The 24,709-nt window shown below is 37.0% G+C and overlaps 2 protein-coding genes across 3 annotated transcripts in view; one reads left to right on the forward strand and one right to left on the reverse strand.

Annotated features, from left to right (window-relative positions):
- pphln1 (periphilin 1) overlaps positions 1 to 6,618 on the forward strand; it is a 29,469-nt gene extending 22,851 nt beyond the window's left edge. The window contains exons 11-12 of one of the 2 annotated variants that reach the window (XM_062994635.1): positions 4,186 to 4,350; positions 6,544 to 6,618. In XM_062994635.1, the coding sequence (XP_062850705.1) occupies positions 4,186 to 4,350; positions 6,544 to 6,564 (186 nt within the window). In that variant the 3' untranslated portion in view covers positions 6,565 to 6,618. Of the gene's footprint in view, positions 1 to 4,185 lie in introns of both variants that reach the window. The other variant, XM_062994634.1, reaches the window with a different exon arrangement.
- Positions 6,619 to 11,088: 4,470 nt separating this feature from the next.
- On the reverse strand, positions 11,089 to 22,635 carry prickle1b (prickle homolog 1b). The gene is made up of 8 exons (XM_063004176.1): positions 22,621 to 22,635; positions 20,617 to 20,787; positions 17,729 to 17,839; positions 17,154 to 17,291; positions 15,692 to 15,895; positions 15,402 to 15,588; positions 13,976 to 14,806; positions 11,089 to 12,592 (listed from the first exon to the last, which is right to left on the reverse strand). Exons 1-8 carry the CDS (start codon positions 22,633 to 22,635, stop codon positions 11,817 to 11,819), a joined length of 2,433 nt encoding a protein of 810 aa, XP_062860246.1. The 3' UTR covers positions 11,089 to 11,816.
- Positions 22,636 to 24,709: the final 2,074 nt, after the last annotated feature.

The raw sequence follows: 24,709 nt of genomic DNA on the forward strand, positions 1-24,709 counted from the left end.
CGGCAGTTACTCTGGATATTAGCTGGTGGTCATAATAATGTGACTTGACTGTGTAAGTGTATAATAATGTTAGTAAATTAAAAAGGTGCTGACCTTGTTTTACTTGACGCTGTTTGCATATTTTCTGGTTGAGACCCTGGCATGAGTGGCATGAACATACAGAAGACGTCATGTTTCAACACATTTTTATTTTATTTTATTTTAAATAGTTTAATGCCCAGTGTTTTTTTTGTCACTCTCTCATCACTGCCGCTGCCGCCAACCCCAGCCCCCGATCAATAGGGGGGTAAACTGTTACAGGTTCTTTTTGACAGTCATGTAGCTAATTGTTTCTTTTAACCTGCCAGGGGTGGAGCCATGCACTGCCGTCCGCGATCATCCTTACCCTGTGCAAGCACCCCAGCCAGAGAGCAGAGACTGCACTTGAATCATTTCTCTCCAGACCCACAGTCAATCCTGAGTCAGTGTAGGTGCCTGGCCAGCTGAGCTGAGTTGAGATTCAGTCTCAAGAGCTCCAGATCTCAGCACTGGTGGGTGTAGTGTGTTTTACCCTAGCGCCACCCAAGCACTCCCTCCAGTAACTTTTTAAATGAACGAAGAACAGGCAAGTCGAAGGCAAAGCATTTGCCTGTGGTGTTATTCTCCAAAAGCATGATATAAGGCCAAAAGTATGTAAACACCTGACCATGAGCTTGTGGGACATACCATTTCATAAATATAGACCTTGCATACACTGTTATTTATGGATGATGTCATGGTTACATTCCAACAAGCATAGCTGCCATAAATATGTCAGATTTGTGGTTATTCATTTGCTCACAGTCCAGGTATGAGAGTCAAACAGGCATTTGTTTTTAAAATAAATGTTTTTATTAAAGCTTTATATGGATGCAACAGATGTTTTTCCTCAAGTCTTAAGTCCCCATCTTCTTCTGCTCTTCTTTATTCAGAAAGTAAATCTCAGCTACATCACCAATAACATGCCTTAGATAAGCAAAAGCTTTTTTTCATAATATTTGAGACCAATTAGTTTGTAAACTGTGTCCAATGTTTTATTTAACCCTAAAAATTCCTTCACAAAATAGGCCATCAGAAAGTATAGTTAGTTGCGGTTGTTAAAAGAACTGTTGCATTTATGCTTTGAATGACAAAATGCTTACAAATAAAACATATGCTCTTGTGCTGTTAGGCTTGAAAAGAAACTGAACAACCACACCAGACCTAAAATAACACAGTACAATGTTGTTATACATGTTCATAATTGTTACCTGTACCATATATTCAGTGTCTGTATTTAGGACAAAGACACAATCTGAATGACATGATGTAATTAAAGTTATAAGTAACACAAAAATGGTAACATCATTATACCCTATCAACATTTTGCCTTTTGCCACATTGTGCAGTTAAAAATTACTTTTACCCTTTTCTAGCTGTATTTTTACATTATAACCCTTATCATCAAAGTGAAATGACACTTTTAAAGGTGAATGGCTTTCAGTGGCCAAATGAGAGCCCTGACCTAAAAAGAGCAGTCTGTGGATGGATTGAATAGAGCAGTGCATTTCCAGTCATCACAACATTTGACAGAACTTGAACAATTCTGTAAGAAAGAATTATTCACCAAATATTACCCAACCTAGGTGTGCAAAGCAGGTAGGGACACATTTAAACAGACTCATGGCTGTGATTAAAGCAAACTGGCAAAAAATTAAAACCACCTCTTACATGTCCAAGTCTTGACTGTTCCATGAGGAGCAAACTGGTTGAAGCCAAAGTCTTTGAAGGTTCTTGTACCCTTTTGATTGCTGTGCTTGGTGATATTTCTGGTCTGTTCGGATAGTCTCCTGCCTTTACCTCTTACCAAACAAGGAACAGGAAATTGAACTGGCATTTTCAAACATCAAAGCTACCATTCATAGACTAATTAAAGTCTTGTGAGCACTGATGAGGTGCAGACAGATGAGTTTATTTTCTACTTAATCACAGGTTAGTCTGATTTTGTCTTTTGTTTCAAGAAAAACGAGGGTGCCATTGATTGTGACCTGGTATTGTGATTAATTTTGTATCCTTTTTCTTTTTGTTCTTTGTTATTGTTGTGTATTGTGTATATGAGTTTATATAAATTCATGCAGATTTACTAACACCTTTATTTCAAAAGATATCGTACGGGTGTTCTTAATATTCATGGGTGCCAATAATGTTGACCACAACTGTATACCCACCTGTTTATTTATTTTTATATAACTTTCATATATTTTAGTCTACCAAAATTCTCTAGTGGACAAACACTATCTTAAAAGAAAATCTATAAAATATTATAGGAGTGTAGTAGTACTGTGTTGTTTGTATAACATGTCCACAGTTAAAGACCTGTCCATTAGCTAAGGTGGTTACTACCATTGACTTTAGTTTAATTAAGTGGAGGGACGGTGGTAGCTCAGTGGTTAAGGTACTGGTCTAGTGGTCAGAAGGTTGCTGGTTTAAGCCCCACATCTGCCAGATTTTGTTTTGCCCTTGGGCAAGGCTCTTAACCCTCCATTGCTTTGATTGTGTATGATCACAATTGTAAGTAATTTTGTATAAAAGATAAAAGTCTGCTAAATTCAGAAAATATAGATGTAAAAGGACATCTATACAAATAAAATCTCTAGCTGAAAGTACTCAATAGCAATCATAGGATAGTGAATTTCGTAAGACACAGGAAGTTCTGGAACTAAAGCCCTAACTCTTCAGTTGTGCAGTGTTTACAGATTATGCATCTGGAACCACTCTCGATTTAGTTTATTATTTGCAATAGTGCTCACAGCTCTGTGTGAGGGCACGAATGATTCCTGTTACCCAGTTTCTATATATACTGCAGAGGGGAGACATGGGTTCCTCATTGGATTGTTCTGGTCATTACAATCAGGAATGCATACCAGTTTTCCAGTCTTAGATTTTTTAAGTTAATCAGATGGGCTTTTTAACAGTGAAACCAAATAGCTGTCTGGTATTTTGATGGAATTGGTAGTTATTACAGACAAAAACAGGCCTAGGATATTATCTTTGTCTGAAAATTCTACTTGATTTATTATAGCTGTATTAAAGTATTTGAGTTGGACAAAACAATGGAAACTTCATTATAAATAATCATCAAAGAGTTATTAAGGAGTAGGGCCACCTTATGCCTCAAGTACAGCTTTGCTCTTATACAAGTCTGCATTGGTTTGTGGTTAAATTTGGGAGAATATTGTTTGGAAAAAATATTTTCAGTCCTTTGAGAGATCAAAGTGGTAGAGATCTACTTCACAGTATGAGCTTTAGCACTTCCTATTGATGTTCAGATTTGTGAGATGGGTGAGTGGGCAGGCCACGGAAGCAACTTGACCTAGTTATGTAATATATCAAACCACTTTTAAAAATATTTATCTATATGCATTGGGGAATTGTTATTACCTGAGAATATGGACACATTATTAGAAAAGTGCATTTGCTCTATAGGGCGCATCTATGCCTGGACCTCACCTTTTTATATGTGCCTTTTACACAAACTACGCGGCACGGTGGCTCTGTGGGTAGCACTCACAGCAGCTCACAGCAAGAAGGTCCAGGGTTCAATTCCCAGGTGGAACGGTCCAGGTCCTTTCTGTGTGGAGTTTGCATGTTCTCTCCGTGTCTGTGTGGGTTTTCTCCCACAGTCCAAGGACATGCAAGTGAGGTGAACTGAAAATTGTCCACGACTGTGTTTGACATTAAACTTGAACTTAATAAATCTTGTGTAACCAGTAACTACCTGTTCTGTCATGAATGTAACCAAAATGTGTAAAACAAGACGTTAAAATTCTAATAAATAAATAAAGTTACACAAACTAAATTCCAAAAAAGTTCAAAATAAAATTAAAAAAGCCAGCAATAATTTACCAATTCTTTTTGACCTCTATTTACTTAAAACAGTGCAGAAACAATACATTTCATGTTTTAAACATATCTGTTATATTCATTTGTTTTGAACATTTACACTTATTTTAAATTTGATGGCTGCAGCACATTCTAGAAAAGTTTTAACCCAGATCATCAGGTACCACGATGTGTGTGTTGCCCAAATGTCCGCAGTGGTACCAAAGACTGGTGAAATTTTTTTATATGTCCTCAAAATGTCAGGCATGTGTACAGTAATATTTGCTCGCTGGGCTTTATGTGCAGGTGTTTCGTCAGGATTGCGAGACCTTTGGAATGGTGGTGAAGATGCTTGTGGCAAAAGACCCAAGTCTGGAGAAGCATCTGCAGAACCCACTGAAAGAAAACCTAAGTGAAATCCGTGAGCGATGTCTTGAGGATCTGCGACACTTCATCTCAGAACTAGATGAGGTAGTACCGGAACCTGGTGTCTGATGTAGCTTTGCATTCGACTAACTTTTCTTGTGTTCTGTGATTGTTTGGGGAAAAAAAAGTATTTTCAAATTGCACTTCTTTTCTGTGCTGAGGACACTATGAAAATATTTTAACCTTCACGTACATTTAAAAACAAGGTTAAACTTCATACATGTTAACAGGATTTGTACTGCTCCATGTTAAAGCTAGTATTAATAAAGCACAACTAAACCCAGTGAATATGTGTTAACTGACACAAAATATATATGCCATGTTTTGTTAATGCTATATTTTCCAATGGAACAAGCATACAATGGAATTTAACCAGGGGTGTTGCATATATATATATATACACCTACACACCAATTTATTAGGCACAATTACATGGTTACTTTATGGCCTACACATACTATATAGATGCACTTTGTAGATATACACTTACTGACTGTAGCTCACTAATTGCTCTATACACTTTCTTACCCCCCTCCACCTCATTCATCAATAGAAAGGGACCCGCTAACAGGCCCACACTGACCACAAATTATTTGAGTAGTGGTCAATATTCAGTACTGCAATAATTTTACCATTATAGGGATGCTGTTGGCATGCTGTCTATAATTTTACTAGAAGCACTATACTCATCAGCAGTGACATTTAGATCTTATTTGCTGGTCCACCACTTCTCAGCACTCAAGATCTTGAGTTCGAATCTCAGAACTGCTTTTATCCTGGCCAGGCGTCTAACATGCACAGTTGTCTGTGCCTGAGGAATGGCGGTTGACAGTGTTCCTCATTGCCGCTGCAAATGCATCCTCTCCTCAGGCAGGTGAAAAGAAGCAGCTGGTGACTTATCCTCAGTCAAAATAGGGGTGGTGTAAGCAGCAAATGACTTCAGGAATCAGGAATGGGAAATTACTAGATTGGCAGGAAATGCAAAAAAATACAGCAACCTGATACAGCATTCTAGTACACCACACACTTCCATGCCATGCAGTTCTGAGTTTCCTCTTGTATTTAAGAATGAGCTAACAAATTGTACAGTGCCACAGATGGACCACAGTCAGTAATTGCTTTACCCACAAATGGCATCTTTATGGTAGGTGCAGCTTATAAAAAAAACCAAAAAATGTATAAGCAGGATAGCTGACCTAATAGAGTGGTGTGTTGGTGTACATTTCACACTGAATGATTTGGGATCAAGAAACACATTTTGTGAAACAGTTTAAATTCAGCATCCACATCATCCACATTTAGCAGTAATTAGTGCAACTAAAGACCTTTTTTATAATTTATTAGTCATGTACATTGCATCTATTCAGGTCAAGGTTTTTGACTAGACGAATGACAATCTGTTCAGATTTTCTGCTGAATGTCCAGTTATTTTCATACTTTAGCTTAACAACAGATGATCTCACATGTTCATTAATTTAATTTCAAATAAATAGTGTCTATTTACTTTCCCACCATAGCAGCATGTCATCCATTAAAGCACTCTGAAACTATTACATTAGCACCATTATGTTTGACTGTTGCTTTAATGCTATATATGATATAAAATGCTGTATTCGGCTCTTGCCAGACAGGGAATTGTGTTTTACAAAATGTTCTTTCCTTGTGTATACACTATAATAACAACAGTATTACTGAATTGAACTGGAACACCAGTTGAGGCTTTCTTGACCAACATCAGTGCCCAGCCATACAAGTGCTCACTTGGCTTAAAGGCACAAATTCCTACAGAGCAGACATACTTCAAAGTCTTGTGAGAAGTCTTCTCAGAAGAGTGGCTGTTGTTATAGCTGAAAAGCTTACACAGAGGTCACTCTATTTTAATACCATTTATTTTTTAAATGGTCAGGTTGCCAAATATTTTGGGATATATATTGTGTATCATAGTTTGGTTTATGATCCCAAGTCATCCAGTGTAACAAAAAATGCAGTAACAGCACTGTATAGATACATAAACTGTATAAGGGGCAGTTAATGACCTACTGATCACCTTGTAATTAAACATTACTTGTGATGAGCATTCAGGAGGTTGTATTATCAGTTTAGACATGTGTCTTCTGCGAAATCTTGTCACATTTTCTGGAGCTTAAAGTATTGTCCATTAAAGGCATTTTTGTGTCATCTTTTGGGAGATTTCTATTTGTATCATTAGCTGTCTTTTTTCATGTTTTTTCCCTGCAGAATCCATTTATCTGTACCTGAACAAATGACATGCTACTTTGACCTCTGCTGTGAAACTGTCATAATAAAGTACGATTTTATAACTATTTTACTCTACCCAGTATTTTAAAGTGATTTAACTTTAAAAGAAATTATTTAATATAAATGCTTTTAAACTACTTACAATTAATATTTCAATCCCCTTTTCATATCCACAATTTATAAATAAATACTTGCAAATTACTCACAGGTTTTAACAGTGACAACATTAATGTAGCTTTTTTGTCTTTTAAACATATTTTTGGCCATAAATAAGTAAACTATTTATTTATATACAGCTAAAACAAAAAGTTTGATTTGCCATTTTTTTTTAAAAATGGGGAGTTTCTAATCTCTGAGTAAAAAGAAATCAGTTACAGTTACATTATTTACACTAATAATAAAAATGAGTTTTAAATGCAATACAATTTAAAGCTGTTATGGATCCAACTGTATAAAGTTGCATTTTTTCTAATATGCAGTTAGATTACCTGCAGTGGCATAATGTAAAGTAAATAATAATGATGGATGACACTGTAGTGCAGCAGGTAGTGCGGGTGCTGCACTGCACCATGGGGGCGGCACAGTGGTGGGCAGCACTGTCGCCTCACAGCAAGAAGGTCCTGGGTTCAATCCCCAGGTGGGGCGGTCCGGGTCCTTTCTGTGTGGAGTTTGCATGTTTTCCCCGTGTCTACGTGGGTTTCCTCCCACAGTCCAAAGACATGCAAGTGAGGTGAATTGAAGATACAAAATTGTCCATGACTGTGTTCGATATAAACTATGTGAACTGATGAATCTTGTGTAACGAGTAACTACTGTTTCTGTCATGAAAGTAATCAAGGAGTGTAAAACATGACGTTAAAATCCAAATAAACAAACAAACTGCACCATGGTCTTGGGAGCCTGAGTTTGATCCTGATCTTTGGTCAATGTAAGCAGTTTGGCACCTTCACCTTCCCAAAGCATGCCACCTTCCAAAAGCTACTTTAATATTGCCAGTTGGTGTGAGTGACTAAATAGGTGAATGTAAGGTGCCCTTCAGGTTGTATTCCTTGTGTCCAGTGTTGCCAGATGGTGCTGGATCCGCTATGACCATAATCAAAATTAAGCGTTTAGTAAACCAAACAAATGAATTAAATTGTAATATATATATATATATATATATACATACATACATACATACATACAGGTGCTGGTCATAAAATTAGAATATCATGAAAAAGTTGATTTATTTCAGTAATTCCATTCAAAAAGTGAAACTTGTATATTATATTCATTCATTACACACAGACGGATATATTTCAAATGTTTATTTCTTTTAATATTGATGATTATAACTGACAACTAATGAAAACCCCAAATTCAGTATCTCAGAAAATTAGAATATTACTTAAGACCAATACAAAAAAAGGATTTTTAGAAATGTTGGCCAACTGAAAAGTATGAACATGAAAAGTATGAGCATGTACAGCACTCAATACTTAGTTGGGGCTCCTTTTGCCTGGATTACTGCAGCAATGCGGCATGGCATGGAGTCCATCAGTCTGTGGCACTGCTCAGGTGTTATGATAGCCCAGGTTGCTCTGATAGTGGCCTTCAGCTCTTCTGAATTGTTGGGTCTGGCGTATCGCATCTTCCTCTTCACAATACCCCATAGATTTTCTATGGGGTTAAGGTTAGGCGAGTTTGCTGGCCAATTAAGAACAGGGATACCATGGTCCTTAAACCAGGTACTGGTAGCTTTGGCACTGTGTGCAGGTGCCAAGTCCTGTTGGAAAATGAAATCTGCATCTCCATTAAGTTGGTCAGCAGCAGGAAGCATGAAGTGCTCTAAAACTTCCTGGTAGACGGCTGCGTTGACCTTGGACCTCAGAAAACACAGTGGACCAACACCAGCAGATGACATGGCACTCCAAACCATCACTGACTGTGGAAACTTTACACTGGACCTCAAGCAAAGTGGATTCTGTGCCTCTCCTCTCTTCCTCCAGACTCTGGGACCTTGATTTCCAAAGGTAATGCAAAATTTACTTTCATCAGAGAACATAACTTTGGACCACTCAGCAGTCCTTTTTGTCTTTAGCCCAGGCGAGACGCTTCTGACGCTGTCTCTTGTTCAAGAGTGGCTTGGCACAAGGAATGCGACAGCTGAAACCCATGTCTTGCATACATCTGTGCGTGGTGGTTCTTGAAGCACTGACTCCAGCTGCAGTCCACTCTTTGTGAATCTCCCCCACATTTTTGAATGGGTTTTGTTTCACAATCCTCTCCAGGGTGCGGTTATCCCTATTACACTTTTTTCTACCACATCTTTTCCTTCCCTTCGCCTCTCTATTAATGTGCTTGGACACAGAGCTCTGTGAACAGCCAGCCTCTTTAGCAATGACCTTTTGTGTCTTGCCCTCCTTGTGCAAGGTGTCAATGGTCGTCTTTTGGACAACTGTCAAGTCAGCAGTCTTCCCCATGATTGTGTAGCCTACAGAACTAGACTAAGAGACCATTTAAAGGCCTTTGTAGGTGTTTTGAGTTAATTAGCTGATTATATATATATATATATATATATATATATATATATATATATATATATATATATATACAGGTCCTTCTAAAAAAATTAGCATATTGTGATAAAGTTCTTTATTTTTCATAATGTAATGATAAAAATTAAACTTTCATATATTTTAGATTCATTGCACACCAACTGAAATATTTCAGGTCTTTTATTGTTTTAATACTGATGATTTTGGCATACAGCTCATGAAAACCCAAAATTCCTATCTCAAAAAATTAGCATATCATGAAAAGGTTCTCTAAACGAGCTATTAACCTAATCATCTGAATCAACGAATTAACTCTAAACACCTGCAAAAGATTCCTGAGGCTTTTAAAAACTCCCAGCCTGGTTCATTACTCAAAACTGCAATCATGGGTAAGACTGCCGACCTGACTGCTGTCCAGAAGGCCATCATTGACACCCTCAAGCAAGAGGGTAAGACACAGAAATAAATTTTTGAACGAATAGGCTGTTCCCAGAGTGCTGTATCAAGGCACCTCAGTGGGAAGTCTGTGGGAAGGAAAAAGTGTGGCAGAAAACGCTGCACAACGAGAAGAGGTGACCGGACCCTGAGGAAGATTGTGGAGAAGGGCCGATTCCAGACCTTGGGGGACCTGCGGAAGCAGTGGACTGAGTCTGGAGTAGAAACATCCAGAGCCACCGTGCACAGGCGTGTGCAGGAAATGGGCTACAGGTGCCGCATTCCCCAGGTCAAGCCACTTTTGAACCAGAAACAGCGGCAGAAGCGCCTGACCTGGGCTACAGAGAAGCAGCACTGGACTGTTGCTCAGTGGTCCAAAGTACTGTTTTCGGATGAAAGCAAATTTTGCATGTCATTCGGAAATCAAGGTGCCAGAGTCTGGAGGAAGACTGGGGAGAAGGAGATGCCAAAATGCCTGAAGTCCAGTGTCAAGTACCCACAGTCAGTGATGGTCTGGGGTGCCATGTCAGCTGCTGGTGTTGGTCCACTGTGTTTTATCAAGGGCAGGGTCAATGCAGCTAGCTATCAGGAGATTTTGGAGCACTTCATGCTTCCATCTGCTGAAAAGCTTTATGGAGATGAAGATTTCATTTTTCAGCACGACCTGGCACCTGCTCACAGTGCCAAAACCACTGGTGAATGGTTTACTGACCATGGTATTACTGTGCTCAATTGGCCTGCCAACTCTCCTGACCTGAACCCCATAGAGAATCTGTGGGATATTGTGAAGAGAAAGTTGAGAGACACAAGACCCAACACTCTGGATGAGCTTAAGGCCGCTATCGAAGCATCCTGGGCCTCCATAACACCTCAGCAGTGCCACAGGCTGATTGCCTCCATGCCACGCCGCATTGAAGCAGTCATTTCTGCAAAAGGATTCCCGACCAAGTATTGAGTGCATAACTGAACATAATTATTTGAAGGTTTACTTTTTTTGTATTAAAAACACTTTTCTTTTATTGGTCGGATGAAATATGCTAATTTTTTGATAGGAATTTTGGGTTTTCATGAGCTGTATGCCAAAATCATCAGTATTAAAACAATAAAAGCCCTGAAATATTTCAGTTGGTGTGCAATGAATCTAAAATATATGAAAGTTTAATTTTTATCATTACATTATGGAAAATAATGAACTTTATCACAATATGCTAATTTTTTTAGAAGAACCTGTATATATATATATATATATATTAGGGCAAAAAAAATCAAAGAAACACTGAGTTATTACATTTTTTCTCTTTTTTCCTTTCGAACAAAGTTAATTGTATAAAAGCTTTTCATGCTTAGACAGCAGCTAAACAAGTGCAAGCTTTTCTGGAGCAACCATTTTTCTGATCCTGAACATTTAGCGTGTATAAACAATTTGAAGTGCAGAGTCAGAAAACGTTCCATTCACAGTTATCTAATAACATCAACTACACTTGCATAAAACAACTGGAAACATGGCACCATACAAAGTGGGTTGTGAAGTTAATTTTTATATTGTGGATACTCAAATCAAATATTAATTTGATTAACCGGAGACAGGGTAAATGTGCATGTTTAAAAACCTCTGGATACAATCAAAGTACAAGAAATGAAAAAAAAACTTTATTTCCTTAAGACAGGAGCCCAAATAGATTTTTATAGACACAAGGCACCATGCTAGAACAGGGCTACTATACACATGACAAATTAAGAGTGTTTTTCATCTACAAAACCCTACAAAAACCCTTGTTAATAGCAAAACACTGAATGTAAGTGTATAAATAGAATTGGAAAAAGTGACGTTATAAAACTAAAATGATCTTTATTCTGTCTTAATTTAACAAATATACATGTTTATTATATTAAATATTACTTATTTTCTGTTAGTGCTATTGCTACACATTGGTTCATGTTCAATGTTATACCACAACATCAGGTCAGTTCAACTAAAGAGTATTAAAGCATATTACACAGTAGTGGCTTGTGGCTTAGCAGTCAGTCCTGGAATATTAATCTGAAGCATTAAGGAGACCTCCACAGTCACCCCACCACCACATGTATCAGTTTTACATTGCTTTGAATGAAAAAACATATGCAAATATATACAGTACATGTTGAAGAGTATACATTCAAACCTCAACAAAAAGCAGAGACGCTGTGTAGCACAATGCAGAAATAATATCGACAGGAATTACTCTTTTTTAATGACTTGCATGTTTATGGTTTAGTTACAAACACAATGTCTTGGACTGGTTAGGAAATTATACATTTCTTGCCCTTGTGACTTCTTTTTTTAGATTTGATCTGTGATTTTGTTGCACGGTTTTGGCAGTCTTCTGTGTTATAACGTAAACTTTGAGACCTGGGTTTGGGTATGGGCTTACCTAAAAAGAATCCTTCTTCCTCAGAATCTGAGGATGAGGAAGAACATGTAGAATACCAATCAATGTCATCATCATCATAAAAGTCATTAAAGTGATCCACTGCTGGTAGGTCATAGTTATGCAGAATTTGTTGTATAGGCCGGTTAAGGAGAATCCCTTTTCTGGTCTTTGGAATATTCTGAGTAGGTTTAGATTCAGCAGGCTGTTGAAGGGCATTTTCAGAAAACGTTTTCTTACCTTGATTGTGTTTGTGATTTTTAAGCTGAATTTTACTCTCCTCCATGTGGTGGATCTGTTTGTGTGATCTTTCTCTCATTTGGGATGGCCTCGTTTTATTAATAAATTTCCCATAATACCCACTGTCAGAAAAATCCACCTGTTGAATTTGGGACTTGGTCCCTCTTAGTCCTGAGAGATGTAAAGGCAGACTTGTCTCTATTTCCTCTTCCCCATCTCCTACTACTTCTACATTGTCCAACAGTGAGTTTAGGCTTCTCAAAGAGTGGGCACTCCTGTGTAACATAGAGGAGTTTAATGTGCCCATATTGCTCATTTTATCCCACTCATCCTCCTCGTCCAGCTGATGTAAGCACTGATGTGAATAGGTCATCTGTTCATCGTTGCTGTCTCTGTTGGATATGGCTCCTAAAAACAAGTTAATACAAGGTCAGATATATTTGGTAGCTTTTTTTTTTCTTTTTTTTTACATAATAGGATTTAATATAACTATAGTGTAATGTAACATTATACACACACCAATCATTATGTAAACATCATATACATTTCTGACAAAAGGTCTTCTGCAAAGAAACATTATTAACCAATAATTAAGTCCATCTATCAACATGACTGAACAATAGATAACTTGTGTCAGAGTGCAAAGAGCTGTATAATATTTAGTAATTTCCACTTCAGGATAAATAAAGTGCATCTATTGTTCTCCCTATAAACTGTATAGTGGCTGCAAAAAACAAACAAATGTAAAATGTGACAAACATGCATTACTAAGTGATCAAGACTGCCAATTAGTAGGGATGTAACAATGCACCACAAGACAGAAATCAGTGCACATGTGTACGATTCGAATCGGTTACTCATTTAAGATGAATCGATAATCACTTAAAACAGCAGAGGGCACTGGCACTATTCACCTCGCCTGGTTGACGGCACCTCACAAAGTGCCATGTAGGGGATTTTCCAGCCAAATGTATTTATGTGAGGATACTTTATTTGTATTATTCATTTATTTATACAGTACAATATTGGATTTGTTTTAAAATTTAATTTCAGTTTTTTTAAACAATAAGCATTATTTGGCATAGTTTGTACCTACCTCAAAAATAAAAGGGCATTCATTATTTAGATAAATAAAAGATAAGCACAAATACAGCATTTTATTATTTTATTTTAAAGAGAAATAATAAAAGGAAACTTTGTCATAATTTGTCTTCAATTTCATTTTGTTTAAAAAAAATCTGGAAAAAATCATAACCCTGTATCGTGAATCATATCGCATCGTGGGTAGAGTGTATCCTTACATCCCTACCAATTAGTGCTTAAACACTGCATATTTTATTATTTTACATATGGTATTTAAACTGAATTTTCCTATAATATGTAATGGTACATTGTTCTATTCATGGTTCCTTTGGCAATGTGCAATGCTGTTCATATGTCATCATGATGCATCCACCTCCATACTTTATTGAGCATGGTGTCATACACACCCTAAATTTCTTCAAACGTTTGAATTTGTATATGCATTTAGCAGACTTGTAATTATGATGGAATACAAGTAGAGCAATTGAGGGCTAGGGGCCCTGTTTAGGTGCCCAGCAGTGGCATCCTGGTGGTGGTAGAGCTTGAACCAGCAACTTTCTGAGTACTAGTCCAGTACATTAACTGCTACCATTGCCCCATGACAAGCTAAATCTATTATTTGAATGCATTCACATTCATTAGCAATTTACATCAAACATACATTTATGTTATTTAAGAAAGCTGGTAAGAGAGAACGTAGAGACTTACCAGTGACATTTGAGGGAGATAATAAATCTGTAGATCTGAGTATATTCTGTTCAGCCATTTTCAGGTCATCTGTGATAAATTTCAAGGAGTCATCAAGACATTGCCTAGGTTGCTTTGCCCAAAAGTTAGCCTCTGTTCCATGGTCTGAATCCAGTTCCTGCATCTTTCTGGCACTGGCTGGCCCTGGATGGCTCCCATAGGCAGAGTCTCCGAAGCCATCCTGAGACTCCTGAGTCCAGTATAAATCTGTATGATGTTTACTAGCTAAATTTTGCCCACTCATTGTCATGGCTTGATTTATTTTAATGGAGTCTGTCAGAATCAATTGCTTATTCAGCCTGGTGTCTTCTTCTTGCTGGGCAACTCTGTGGTTGCTAAATTTCAGAAGAAGTTGAGTCATATAGTCCTCATGCTCAGCCCACTCTACTGAACTGTCTCCAGCTAAGTCCTGCTCATCTCTCCAGTAAAGATTATCTGCAAAGTTAAGGTGCTCTAGCTGAGGACACATTATCTTTTTGCTGTCTTCATAAAGCTTTAAGCTTTGGCTGCCTGTTGCCATTAAACGCTTGCACTGTGCTGTAGGCCGGCTACTTTTACCTATCGGCACAACCCGCTGGGACTTTCGTGACCTAACAGACTGAAAGGCAGAATCAGCAGAGTCTGAGGCATGGATGTCCTCACCAAGGCTGCAGGATTTAGAGCAGTATATTTGTTTTCCCTTTGGAAGGAAAGGGCAACCAAGAAGAGAAGTCTTGCAATGAGCACAGCAGAAGCATTTGTCAGTGGCATGCCAGTGCATGCCCTCGTATGTCATCTGAGCACTGTCTACTCCTACATGAGAGAAAAAAGGTTTAAGAAAATTAAAACAATTTCCCAATAGCCAGATTAACATCAAGATTTGTATTGAAAAACTTTGCCAGTGAAAAGACACAAATTTAAATAGAAGTTTTGCCCATTAACAGTTTTGCAATGCAAACTTGCAGTCCAATTACAACTTACACAAGACTGACCTCTGAATCATTAGTAATATGTGTGGATAAAATGCCTGTTTTATTAAAACATGACATGGAGTCCCTGTCTCAGCAGGACATGGTTTTGACAGCATATGATGCTGGGGGTTCCAATGTTTTGGCTCCTCATGTTATGGCTGATCAGTGTATATATAAGTGGAAAAATGTGTCTTTGAGTCAGAATGGCAACAGCACAGTACTTTTTGTGCTTTACTGTGCCAATAATCAAATCCAGTTTAATTGAATAGAGGCTAATGCTAACAACTAACTCAATTTAATAATACCCTATCTCCTTCACTTTTGGTGGGGTTTTTGGTCTGTTGGTCCTGGATTCTGTAAAGCTGCTTTGAGACAATGTCTACTGTAAAAATCACTATACAAATAAATTTTACTTGACTTGATTTCACTTTACTTACCAATGCTTTCCCCACAAGCCTCACAGTATTCTGAATATAGAGACTCAAAGCATCCACAGCAAAAAGCATGGCCGTCCTTCATTATATATCTCAGTCCTCCCAAAACTGTCTCACACTCAAAACAAGAGAAGTGATTTATGTGCCAGTGGTGACCTTCAGCCTCTGTGCACTCATCTGCAAAGATTATCTGTAAAACAAACATAGCATATTAAATAAAACATAGTGTACAGTGTTTAAATAAAGAATTCATGTACAAATATATGAATTTAGTTGGTATGGCAGTTGCATACCTCATCACAAGCCGAACATCTTGGCTTAAGAAGCTCAGCGTGATGCCTTCCACAGTAGATCCTTCCATTGTGAAAGAAGTATATAAGGTCAACCAGAAGCTCATTGCACGTAGAGCAACAGAAGCATGCAGGGTGCCAGCAATGCCCAGAGCCAGCTCTTGATGCAAACACTGCCATGTCACCTCCAGGGATTTTCTCTTTACACTGCAACAACAGAATGAAAATGCTTCATGCCTAATACAAACATGACTGTACAGAAACCATGAAGTCAGAGACTTTAAATAAGGTAGCATTTTTATTTGCTAGGATTAGACAGCTCCATAACTCTTTCATACCTGGCCAAATAAAGTGGCATTTTATTTGTATAAGTTTATTTTTAAACTGCTGTTGCTACAGTATATATTTCACAACTGTTTTCCATTATAAAAATCTGGCCTTGGAAACAGGTGCAAGTGTTCTGCATGTTTGGGCAATGCATACTAGAGAGTACAGACCAACAATATGTTCTGCTATATGGCTTGGAGATGTGCACTGTGGTGCAATTAGCCATGCATGCATAATAAACCAATGTTTGCCTCTACCTTACATTTTGAACCAGTTGGCAATTAGACAAAGTTTTTTGTAATTTTAAGTTTAAATGCCACAAAAGTGGTATTAGCAGTTACATTAACAAATTGCATATTTAAATAAAGAAATATAAACAGATATTTAAAGAAATAATGTAAAGTGAGCTGAAGTTTTGGTGGTACCACCAGCCTGGTCATGACTTAGGAAGGGGAATCACCACCTTGTCAGATAATAAATCAGTCAGGACATCACCACCTTGCAACTGCTACAGATTGCACATGCAACAATGCAAAAAATATGAATTAAAAAAGGAGAAAAAATTATGGAAATCTCTATAGGACTTATTGCCTTCTCACACCCTTTTGAATTTATGCAAGCTTTATATCTTTAACTTAATTTAATTTAAATTTGGCTCATTGTTGTCATAGTATGTCAAATTTATTTAATAATTAATAATAATAAATAATTAAATAGTTTGTTGCTGATGCCTCAGAGTCTCTAAAATGAAAAAAAAAAAAAACACCTCACCTCAATGTCTATGAGATAACAATTATTTCTTAACAGAATATTTTAATAATATTTGGTAACATACATTCTTAGACTAGTTGGAGAATTACTATATAAGGTTTACTAAGTAAACTCATGTATGCCCATTCACACCAAAATGAATTCTAAAATGGTAATGTAATTTAAAAAATTAATCAGAATGTGTCTACTATCAACTTTTTTGTATAGTTATAATAATACAATAATATAATATATATTTATACTATATTTTATTAATAATGATAGATATATAATAATGACAGATATATTGTTAAATTGAGCTGCACAATAAAAGTTAATAGTTATATTTCTGTGTGCAAAACATAGTACACATGTATAAAATACATACATGTTCACAGCTGGTGTTGTGCAGGGCTCTAGGCAAAAGTTTAGGAGTTCCTCTATCCAGAGCCTCTTTCTTCCTCTGCATGCTAAACATGTACACCTCCCTCCTCTCCTCTGCACTAAACGACTCACTGTAGCGAATCTGCAGTGAAGGAAGAGGAAGGTTTATGAATGCAAATTAAAAACAGATGGGCAAAACAGCATTACCACTTACAAAACTCTAGTGGAACAGAATTAATGGTAGTTCTGTCTTTTAGCACTGGTTTGCAGAGCATGAAAGCATATAGAAAAAAACAGACCTGGTGTGGACACCTCTCCTAATTGTTAAATGTAGGTGTTATAGCCATAACCATTGCTATTAAATCAGGTATAGAAACTTAGTTATACAGATTATATGATTATGTACTTTGATCTATAAAGGCATGAGGAGGAACTTTATTGGCCTCCACAGAGCCCTGACCTTAACCCAACTGAACAATAATGGGATGAACTGGCATGAACATCTTTGGATGCACATTTACAATTATATTAAAATCATCTAAGGTCAATAACATCACAAGTTCTTGTTAGGGCCAATACCTCATCATGACGTGGGAGCTGATAGTGCAGTTGTCTAATCCTGTATTTCTCTCCAGAGCTGTTAACATAGGGCACCTTCTCCTCTGGTAGGCAAGAAAAGTACAGCTGGACCTGAAAAAAGACGAAAGAGACAGTGTGGGGTAAGGCATGAGTATGAACTTTATAAGCTGAGGGTGGGAACAATGCCAGCATCTATCAGTCATCTATAATTTAAACTGCCATTTAACGTTTCCCTAACTTTCTCCCCAACCAGGACTTAGAGGGCAGATTATGTTTAAAAAATGGCATTTGTCAGCAGTGACCTCAGTAAAAACTTAATCTTAATTAATGATTTCTTGTCCTCAAACATGAATGTTTTTCTCAGGTACCTCAGTTTCATTTTATGCTTGTAAAACCTTTCACTCTATGCAAAAGCATTTTACTTGTTTACTAAGGAAGAAGAGTTACAAAAACATATTCTTAAAGTTCTTCCTTGCTCTAGTTTTTCTTTTGTTGTGCTTTATTACTTCAATGTGTCTGTATACAGTGGTGTTCAAAAAAATAGCAGTCCAACACCACTGACCTGATAAATCACTGTTTTTAGTAGAAATGCTATTTCTACATAGCAAAAATTTTACTTGAAAGTGTAGTAGAGTAATGAAAACAAAACAAACCCAACAATTAGGACATGTATGCCGCTCATTCTGAGTAATCGAAGCATTGATTGAAAGGTGGTTGTTCAAAATAATAGCAGTGAGGAGTTCAATTGGTGAAGCCATTCATTCTGCAGAAGAACGGGTGTCAATTTTGGCCCTTATTTAAGGTAGGAGGGTGGCAAATGTTGCACAGGTTGGTCATAGCGCATTTCCTTCTGAAATACTGGGTAAAATGGGTTGTTCCAGACATTGTTCTGATGAACAGCGTACTTTGATTAAAAAGTTGATAGTAGAGGGAAAAAACATACAGAAAAGTGCAGCAAACTATAGGCTGCTCAGCTAAAATGGTCTCCAATGTCTTGAAGTGACAACTAAAACCTGAAAGACGCGGAAGGAAGCGTGGAACTACTGTTCGATTGGATCGAAGAATAGCCAAAATGGCAAAGGTTCAGCCAATGATCACCTCCAGAAAGATCAAGGAACATCTGAAATTACCAGTAAGTACAGAAGATGATTAAGTGAAGCCAATTTACCAGCAAGAACTCCTGCAAAGTCCCGTTGTTAAGAAAAAGACACGTCCTGAATGGGTTCAAATTTGCCAAGGAACACATTAACTGGTCCAAAGAGAAATGGCTCAACATTTGTGGACTGGTGAAAGAAAAATTGTTCTTTTTGGGTCTAGTGGACGTAGACAGTATGTCTGACGCCCCTTGAGCACTGAATTCAAGCCACAGTACACTGTGAAGACAGTAAAGCCTGGTGGTACAAAATGATGATATGGGGATGTTTCTCATACCATGGTGTTACGCCTAGTTATCACATACGAGGGATCATGGATCAATTTAAATATATCAGAATACTTGAGGAGATCATGTTGCCCTATGTCGAAGAAGAAATTTCCTTAAAATGGGTGTTTCAACATGACAATGTCCCAAAACATCTTGGTTACAGACAAACAAGATTGAGGTAATAGAGTGACCAGCCCAATCTCCTGACTTCAATCCCATAGAGAACTTGTGTTCTGATATCTGAAATGCGTTCTTTTGAGGCAAAACCCAAAATTGCAGAAGAACTGTGGAATGTAGTGTAATCATCCTGGACTGGAATACCTGTTCAGAGGTGCCAGAAGTTGGTCGACTCCATGCAACACAGATCTCGGAAACAATTGTTATGCCACTAAATATTAGTTCAGTAATTTAAAGTAAAGTAAAACCTCAAACATTTTTAGTTTATAGATAAATTTTTTGAGAAAAATGCTGGCACTGCTATTTTTTTGAACAGCCTAATATTCATTTTTCTTAATTTTCTGTAAATGATGAACACAAACTGGCTAAATTTTGTTAATGTTTTGATTTAGAATTGAAAGTGTAGTATTTTCAGTGCATTTGCATTCATGGAAATAAAAGTTATTAGAATGATTTTGTGCTTTATTAACTTTTTTAAAATCACTGCTATTTTTTTGAACACTACTGTATAAAGGAAAAAAACATATTAATTTCACTGGAAAATTGCCATGTAGCCTCCACACATGTTTGACTGTACTTTAAAACTGCACACATCAGAAGCCTATTTTGTTTGGTGTAGTGACTACAGAAACCATGCAAGTCTAAAAATCCATGAGCATTTTCCTTTTTTATATATCTGATAGTTTAATTAAAACATTAATGTTTATTTAATTTCATTCTCATGTTTTTAACCACTGCTTTATTCTGGTCAGTGTTGCATTGGGTCCAGTTTTCCCAGAATCACTGGGCGCAATGCAGTAATATACCCCTTTAGACATAGCCAATCATGTCTGTATGTAGATACCCGACTGGCCCGACCCTGGATCCCAGCGGTACTGGTCTAGAGCAATTTTCCATCTGAATCACTTTTTTTACTGAGTGCATACTGTATCTGAGCAGATTTCACCACCACTGATTGCCAGACCCTGACTCTTTGTGATTCAGTTCAGACTCAATACACATGATTAATGCCAGTGACTTGTATTTAAAGCAAAAACATCCAGGAGAAAGGGGGGTTGCACTATGGGGGGCATTAAAGATATAAATTCTCACTTTCTGGTTGTGAGAAAAAAGGCATGTTTTTCTGTATTTAATTATTGTGATGCACATTATTCTTTCATAAAATATGAATGACTGTTGTGTCATTTATTCTTGCATTCTGTGTTTTATGTCTACTTAAACATGTATTTAAATAACAATTTGAACTCTGAAAGTTAGTACAGACCTATTGTAATTCATTTATGCTCACCTGGTCAGGCCTCAGTCCAGGAGGAACCCAGGTGTATTCCTCCAGAGCGCATCCAGAGTCTGCATCTGAGATGGAACCCAACACTGATTTCTTTCCCCGCACTTCCATGTTCAACGTCCAGCAAGCAGACGAGAACAAAGAATCAGAATCCACACTTATTGAATGACAACCCTTCAAAAAACAGAGAAAATAAAGAGTTTGCATGCATAAATTGATAGCACATTTGTTTGATCATTAAAAGGACAGGGTACTGAGTGAAAGCACACTAGAATTATTACGGATGATGACCTTTTTAATGTGGCCTTGAAATTATGCACAGCCAATTATTTAAAACATTCAACTTTTCATTTTATCTGGTATCCGATATCGTGTTCTGAATTCAAGGAAAGATTAGACACTAGGATTCAATTAAACATGACAAAGTTTATTCAAACATAAGTATAAGCAATTGGTAAAGGTATTCTGAGCCCAGGGGTACTTCTGTGCACAAAGCTCTGCAAAAGGCCATTGATCCATGGAATGTGCAGCCTTTTATTAAGAGGAGGAGAAGGAAGTGAGTGGTGTCTTCATCTTGACCACTCAGAGTCGTGTCTAGATGCCATTGGTTTCACAGTTCATAAAGAGGAACAGGGAAGCATCTGTGCCGTGATGACTCCATCTTGGTGTTTCTCAACTGTCAACTGCTGTCTGGAACACCACACTTGCATGCAAAACCATTTCAAAACCACCTACACCTATACATTCAGTTCCTCTAAGCTCAGAGGACAGGGTCTAACACACACTTAGTTGTTAACGGTCATTACGTTATTTTGAGTTCATCTACACACACATACATACACATACAATCCCTTGTTGTAAGACACAAAGATCTTTAAAACTATTAAAAGGTCGGTGTTGCGTAATTTGAATTAACAATTTGTGTCTTAGCTTTTGTAATACCATAGAATGTTTTCATTCTATGGTATTACAAAAGCTAAGACACAAATTGTTAATTCAAATTACGCAACACTGACCTTTTAATAGTTCATTAAAAACAATCCCAGAAATATTTAGGCTATTTTAAAGATAATGTGTAGAATTAATAGTGTATAAAAATAATAGTGTAAAAAAACAACAATACAATATGTTCACTACAGTTTGTGTGGCTTTGTAGAGTAATGTGTGGCATCATTAAAAACTGTTTTGTTAATAGCTAAATTCCTTCACATTCCTCTCTAGTGCACAGGAAATGGTCAGAGTGAGTTCTCTCGCAAATATGTTATGGAATTTCTCACATTACATCTTGTCAATCTCTGGCAACAGCACAATGTATGGCTTTGTGGCAAACAAAAACAGGACCACTCTCCCCTGCTATGTTCTCCAAAGCTCAGACCCAACATAAATGGGACATCAAAGCGAAGAAAACATTTTAAAGGTCACAACAACTGTGCAAAGTAAACATTTTCCAGATGTGGAGGCATGTCTATTGGAGAAAGTGCTCAGCATAGACCTGGAGATGATTAAACAAACCCATGCTCTATAGCAGCCATTAATATAGAAATAGAAAGAAAATATGTACATAGACTAGTTAGGAAGCATACAACAACTTCTCATTTGTGGTTGATTTGAATTAATTTAACATTAACAGTTAAAAAAAATCACTTTTCCTGCCTTAATTTAAATATGTATCAAAGTTGTGATTTTTGTCTGCATTATACACAGCTTACATACACAAGAGTGACAATCCAGCAAATATTATGAATACTGGTTGAATTTCCGTAATTCTTTAAATCACAAATTATTTGAAGGAATACCATGATTCACATTAAAACAAGTGTTTATATTACTTACTTATATTTAATTATTAAGTTTAATTTATTGCACATTAAATAAAGACTAAATTAAGTAAATTGATGGTAAGACCTTGCCAATGCAGTACTTGAAGGTACTTAAAGTATGGCAAATTCAACCTCAAACCAAATTCAAAGCCAATAGATAATAATAGTCTAATGCATTGAAACTTACCTCAGTGTAATGCATAATAGTACGTTCAATAAAATTCATCTGAAGACAATGTGGATTTTGTTCCAAGGACAACAAGGATCCAACTTAAAACTTCCAGGTTTTTAAATCCAACTGGTCAGGACTAATATCAACAACACCTCACATTCTTGGCATACGTGGTTGAACATGGAACTACTGCGACTGTGAAGTGGAGCGTCTGTGTGACTGTAGCTCAGTATACGGGAGGGAGAAATGAAAGCCGAATGTCTCAGATCCCTTCTAGTGGCTGACTCTTTAACTCCACCCACACACAGCCGATCCAATAGTTTACTTTCAATGTACTTGTCTAAGTATTAAGTATTTCACCCATCTTTGCTAATATATATATATATAAGTTGTGTTTCCAGGGATTATTTGGCCATTGCTGTCTGTTCAAAATCTGTTTTTCAAATTTAATTACTGTGCAAGCTCTCAGCAGGAATAGTTGGTGTGTCAAATATGGATAGGCATCAGGCACTTTACTACCCCATAACTAGTGAATGTGTGAGTGTCTGATTGTTAACATAATCTGTGTTCTCAACGACCCTTTACGTACTTCAGTAGAAATTCAGAAAATGTACATGTGGACACAATGTAGACAATTTGCTTCATGCATTGGTTTAGTAAACACCAAAACACACAACAGCAATCCTGCATACTTATAGGCACACCAATCTGCAGCAAGCAAATGAGGTGTTGCAGCATGCTGCAAGAAAAGTGCAATGGGCATGTATTGTAAGACCCTCAAATTACAACTCTCATAGTAGTAATTTTACTGTACTTTAAGTACAAATCACCAAAATCACCCCAACCATGTTTTTTTGAAGTGTATATATGTAATTTAATTACTAGTGACTTTATGCAACTGTATGTGTGAGGAATCACCATCTTGCACAAGGCTACATTTGTTTTTTAGTGTAATCTGTTTATTTTGTGCATGTAAATGCATTCAGTAATTTGTAGGTACAAATGTTTAAAACTATTTAATAAAGCTACATTGTGGTAAAGTTCATATTTAAAGGGTAAGTAAAACAGCAAGAAAACCTAATATTGTATTGTCATAAATGTAGTTGGGCACTCCTAGTCAATAATGCCAAGTAAGCAGCAGTAAACTTGAGGTCAGCAACCATCTACTAACAAATAACGCTTTGGCTGATGTAAAGTGAAAAGTCACTGCCAGTGTAAATGAATGCTAGGTGAAATTTGTAACAGCAACCTTACACTCTCAGAGGTGTTAAAAGTGACAGTGTCCCATAGTTAATGTCTCTCTTTTATCTCTCTTTCCTATTGTATTTATTTATTGTAAATGTATGAGTTTCACAAGTAAGGTACACGGGGCTTTATGTTTGAAAACCTTTAAACGTAGGCAATAGATGCATTTAAAGTTGATCTCACAAACTATATGTACAGTTAAATGAAATGTGTACCTCTCATTACTGTAACCATCATCCAACACCCACCTGTTTTCTCAGTTAAACTTGTGTTCCACAATGTTTAGCCAGTTGAGAACTGTGTGGAATAATATTTATACATTTTCCTCAAAAAAATTTCCTCAAGAAAAATATAATTAGGATGTAGGATGCTTATCAAAAATCCAAGTAAAATGGCAAAGTAAATAATTCAATTCAATGAAAAAATAATGAAGCCCACCACCAACTTATTTGATGTGTCCTTTCACGTGAAGTGAAAAATCTATTTAAGTCATTGTTAGTGTATTAAATTGTTGGTCTTGTGCATAAATATGTGTTGAGAGATTGAAAAACCCTGCCTTTCCTGTTTCCTTTTAAAATGTTAAGCACCATATCCGTGCATGGCTACCTCTGCTTTATCTTTAAGGAAAAGGATACTGTGTGCTAAACACCTAGGGTGGACCTCCTCTTCTCATTGTTAAATGGGGTTATCTTCCTCTGCAAAGCCATTATATGTGTTAACACATATTTCACCACACTGCCACACCAGTTAACAACTGCTTAAGAATCGATGCTGTCCTGTTTTGTTCACATGTCAGTGCTAGCTGCTGAGGCTTTTTCTCACCAACCACTGACCCTTAAACCTACCCTAAATTTCCTCT

Source organism: Trichomycterus rosablanca, chromosome 1 (genome assembly GCF_030014385.1).
Source record: "Trichomycterus rosablanca isolate fTriRos1 chromosome 1, fTriRos1.hap1, whole genome shotgun sequence".
NCBI classification, from domain to species: domain Eukaryota; kingdom Metazoa; phylum Chordata; class Actinopteri; order Siluriformes; family Trichomycteridae; genus Trichomycterus; species Trichomycterus rosablanca.

Excerpts from the sequence above, each read along its gene's own strand:
- prickle1b (XM_063004176.1), bottom strand. Across the intron at positions 15,896-17,153 it reads ACAACACCAGCTGTGAACAT|TGTAAAGAGAAAATCCCTGG; the intron begins GTATGTATTTTA and ends CTGTTGTTGCAG. Across the intron at positions 12,593-13,975 it reads ATCTCCCTCAAATGTCACTG|GAGCCATATCCAACAGAGAC; the intron begins GTAAGTCTCTAC and ends ACTTGTTTTTAG.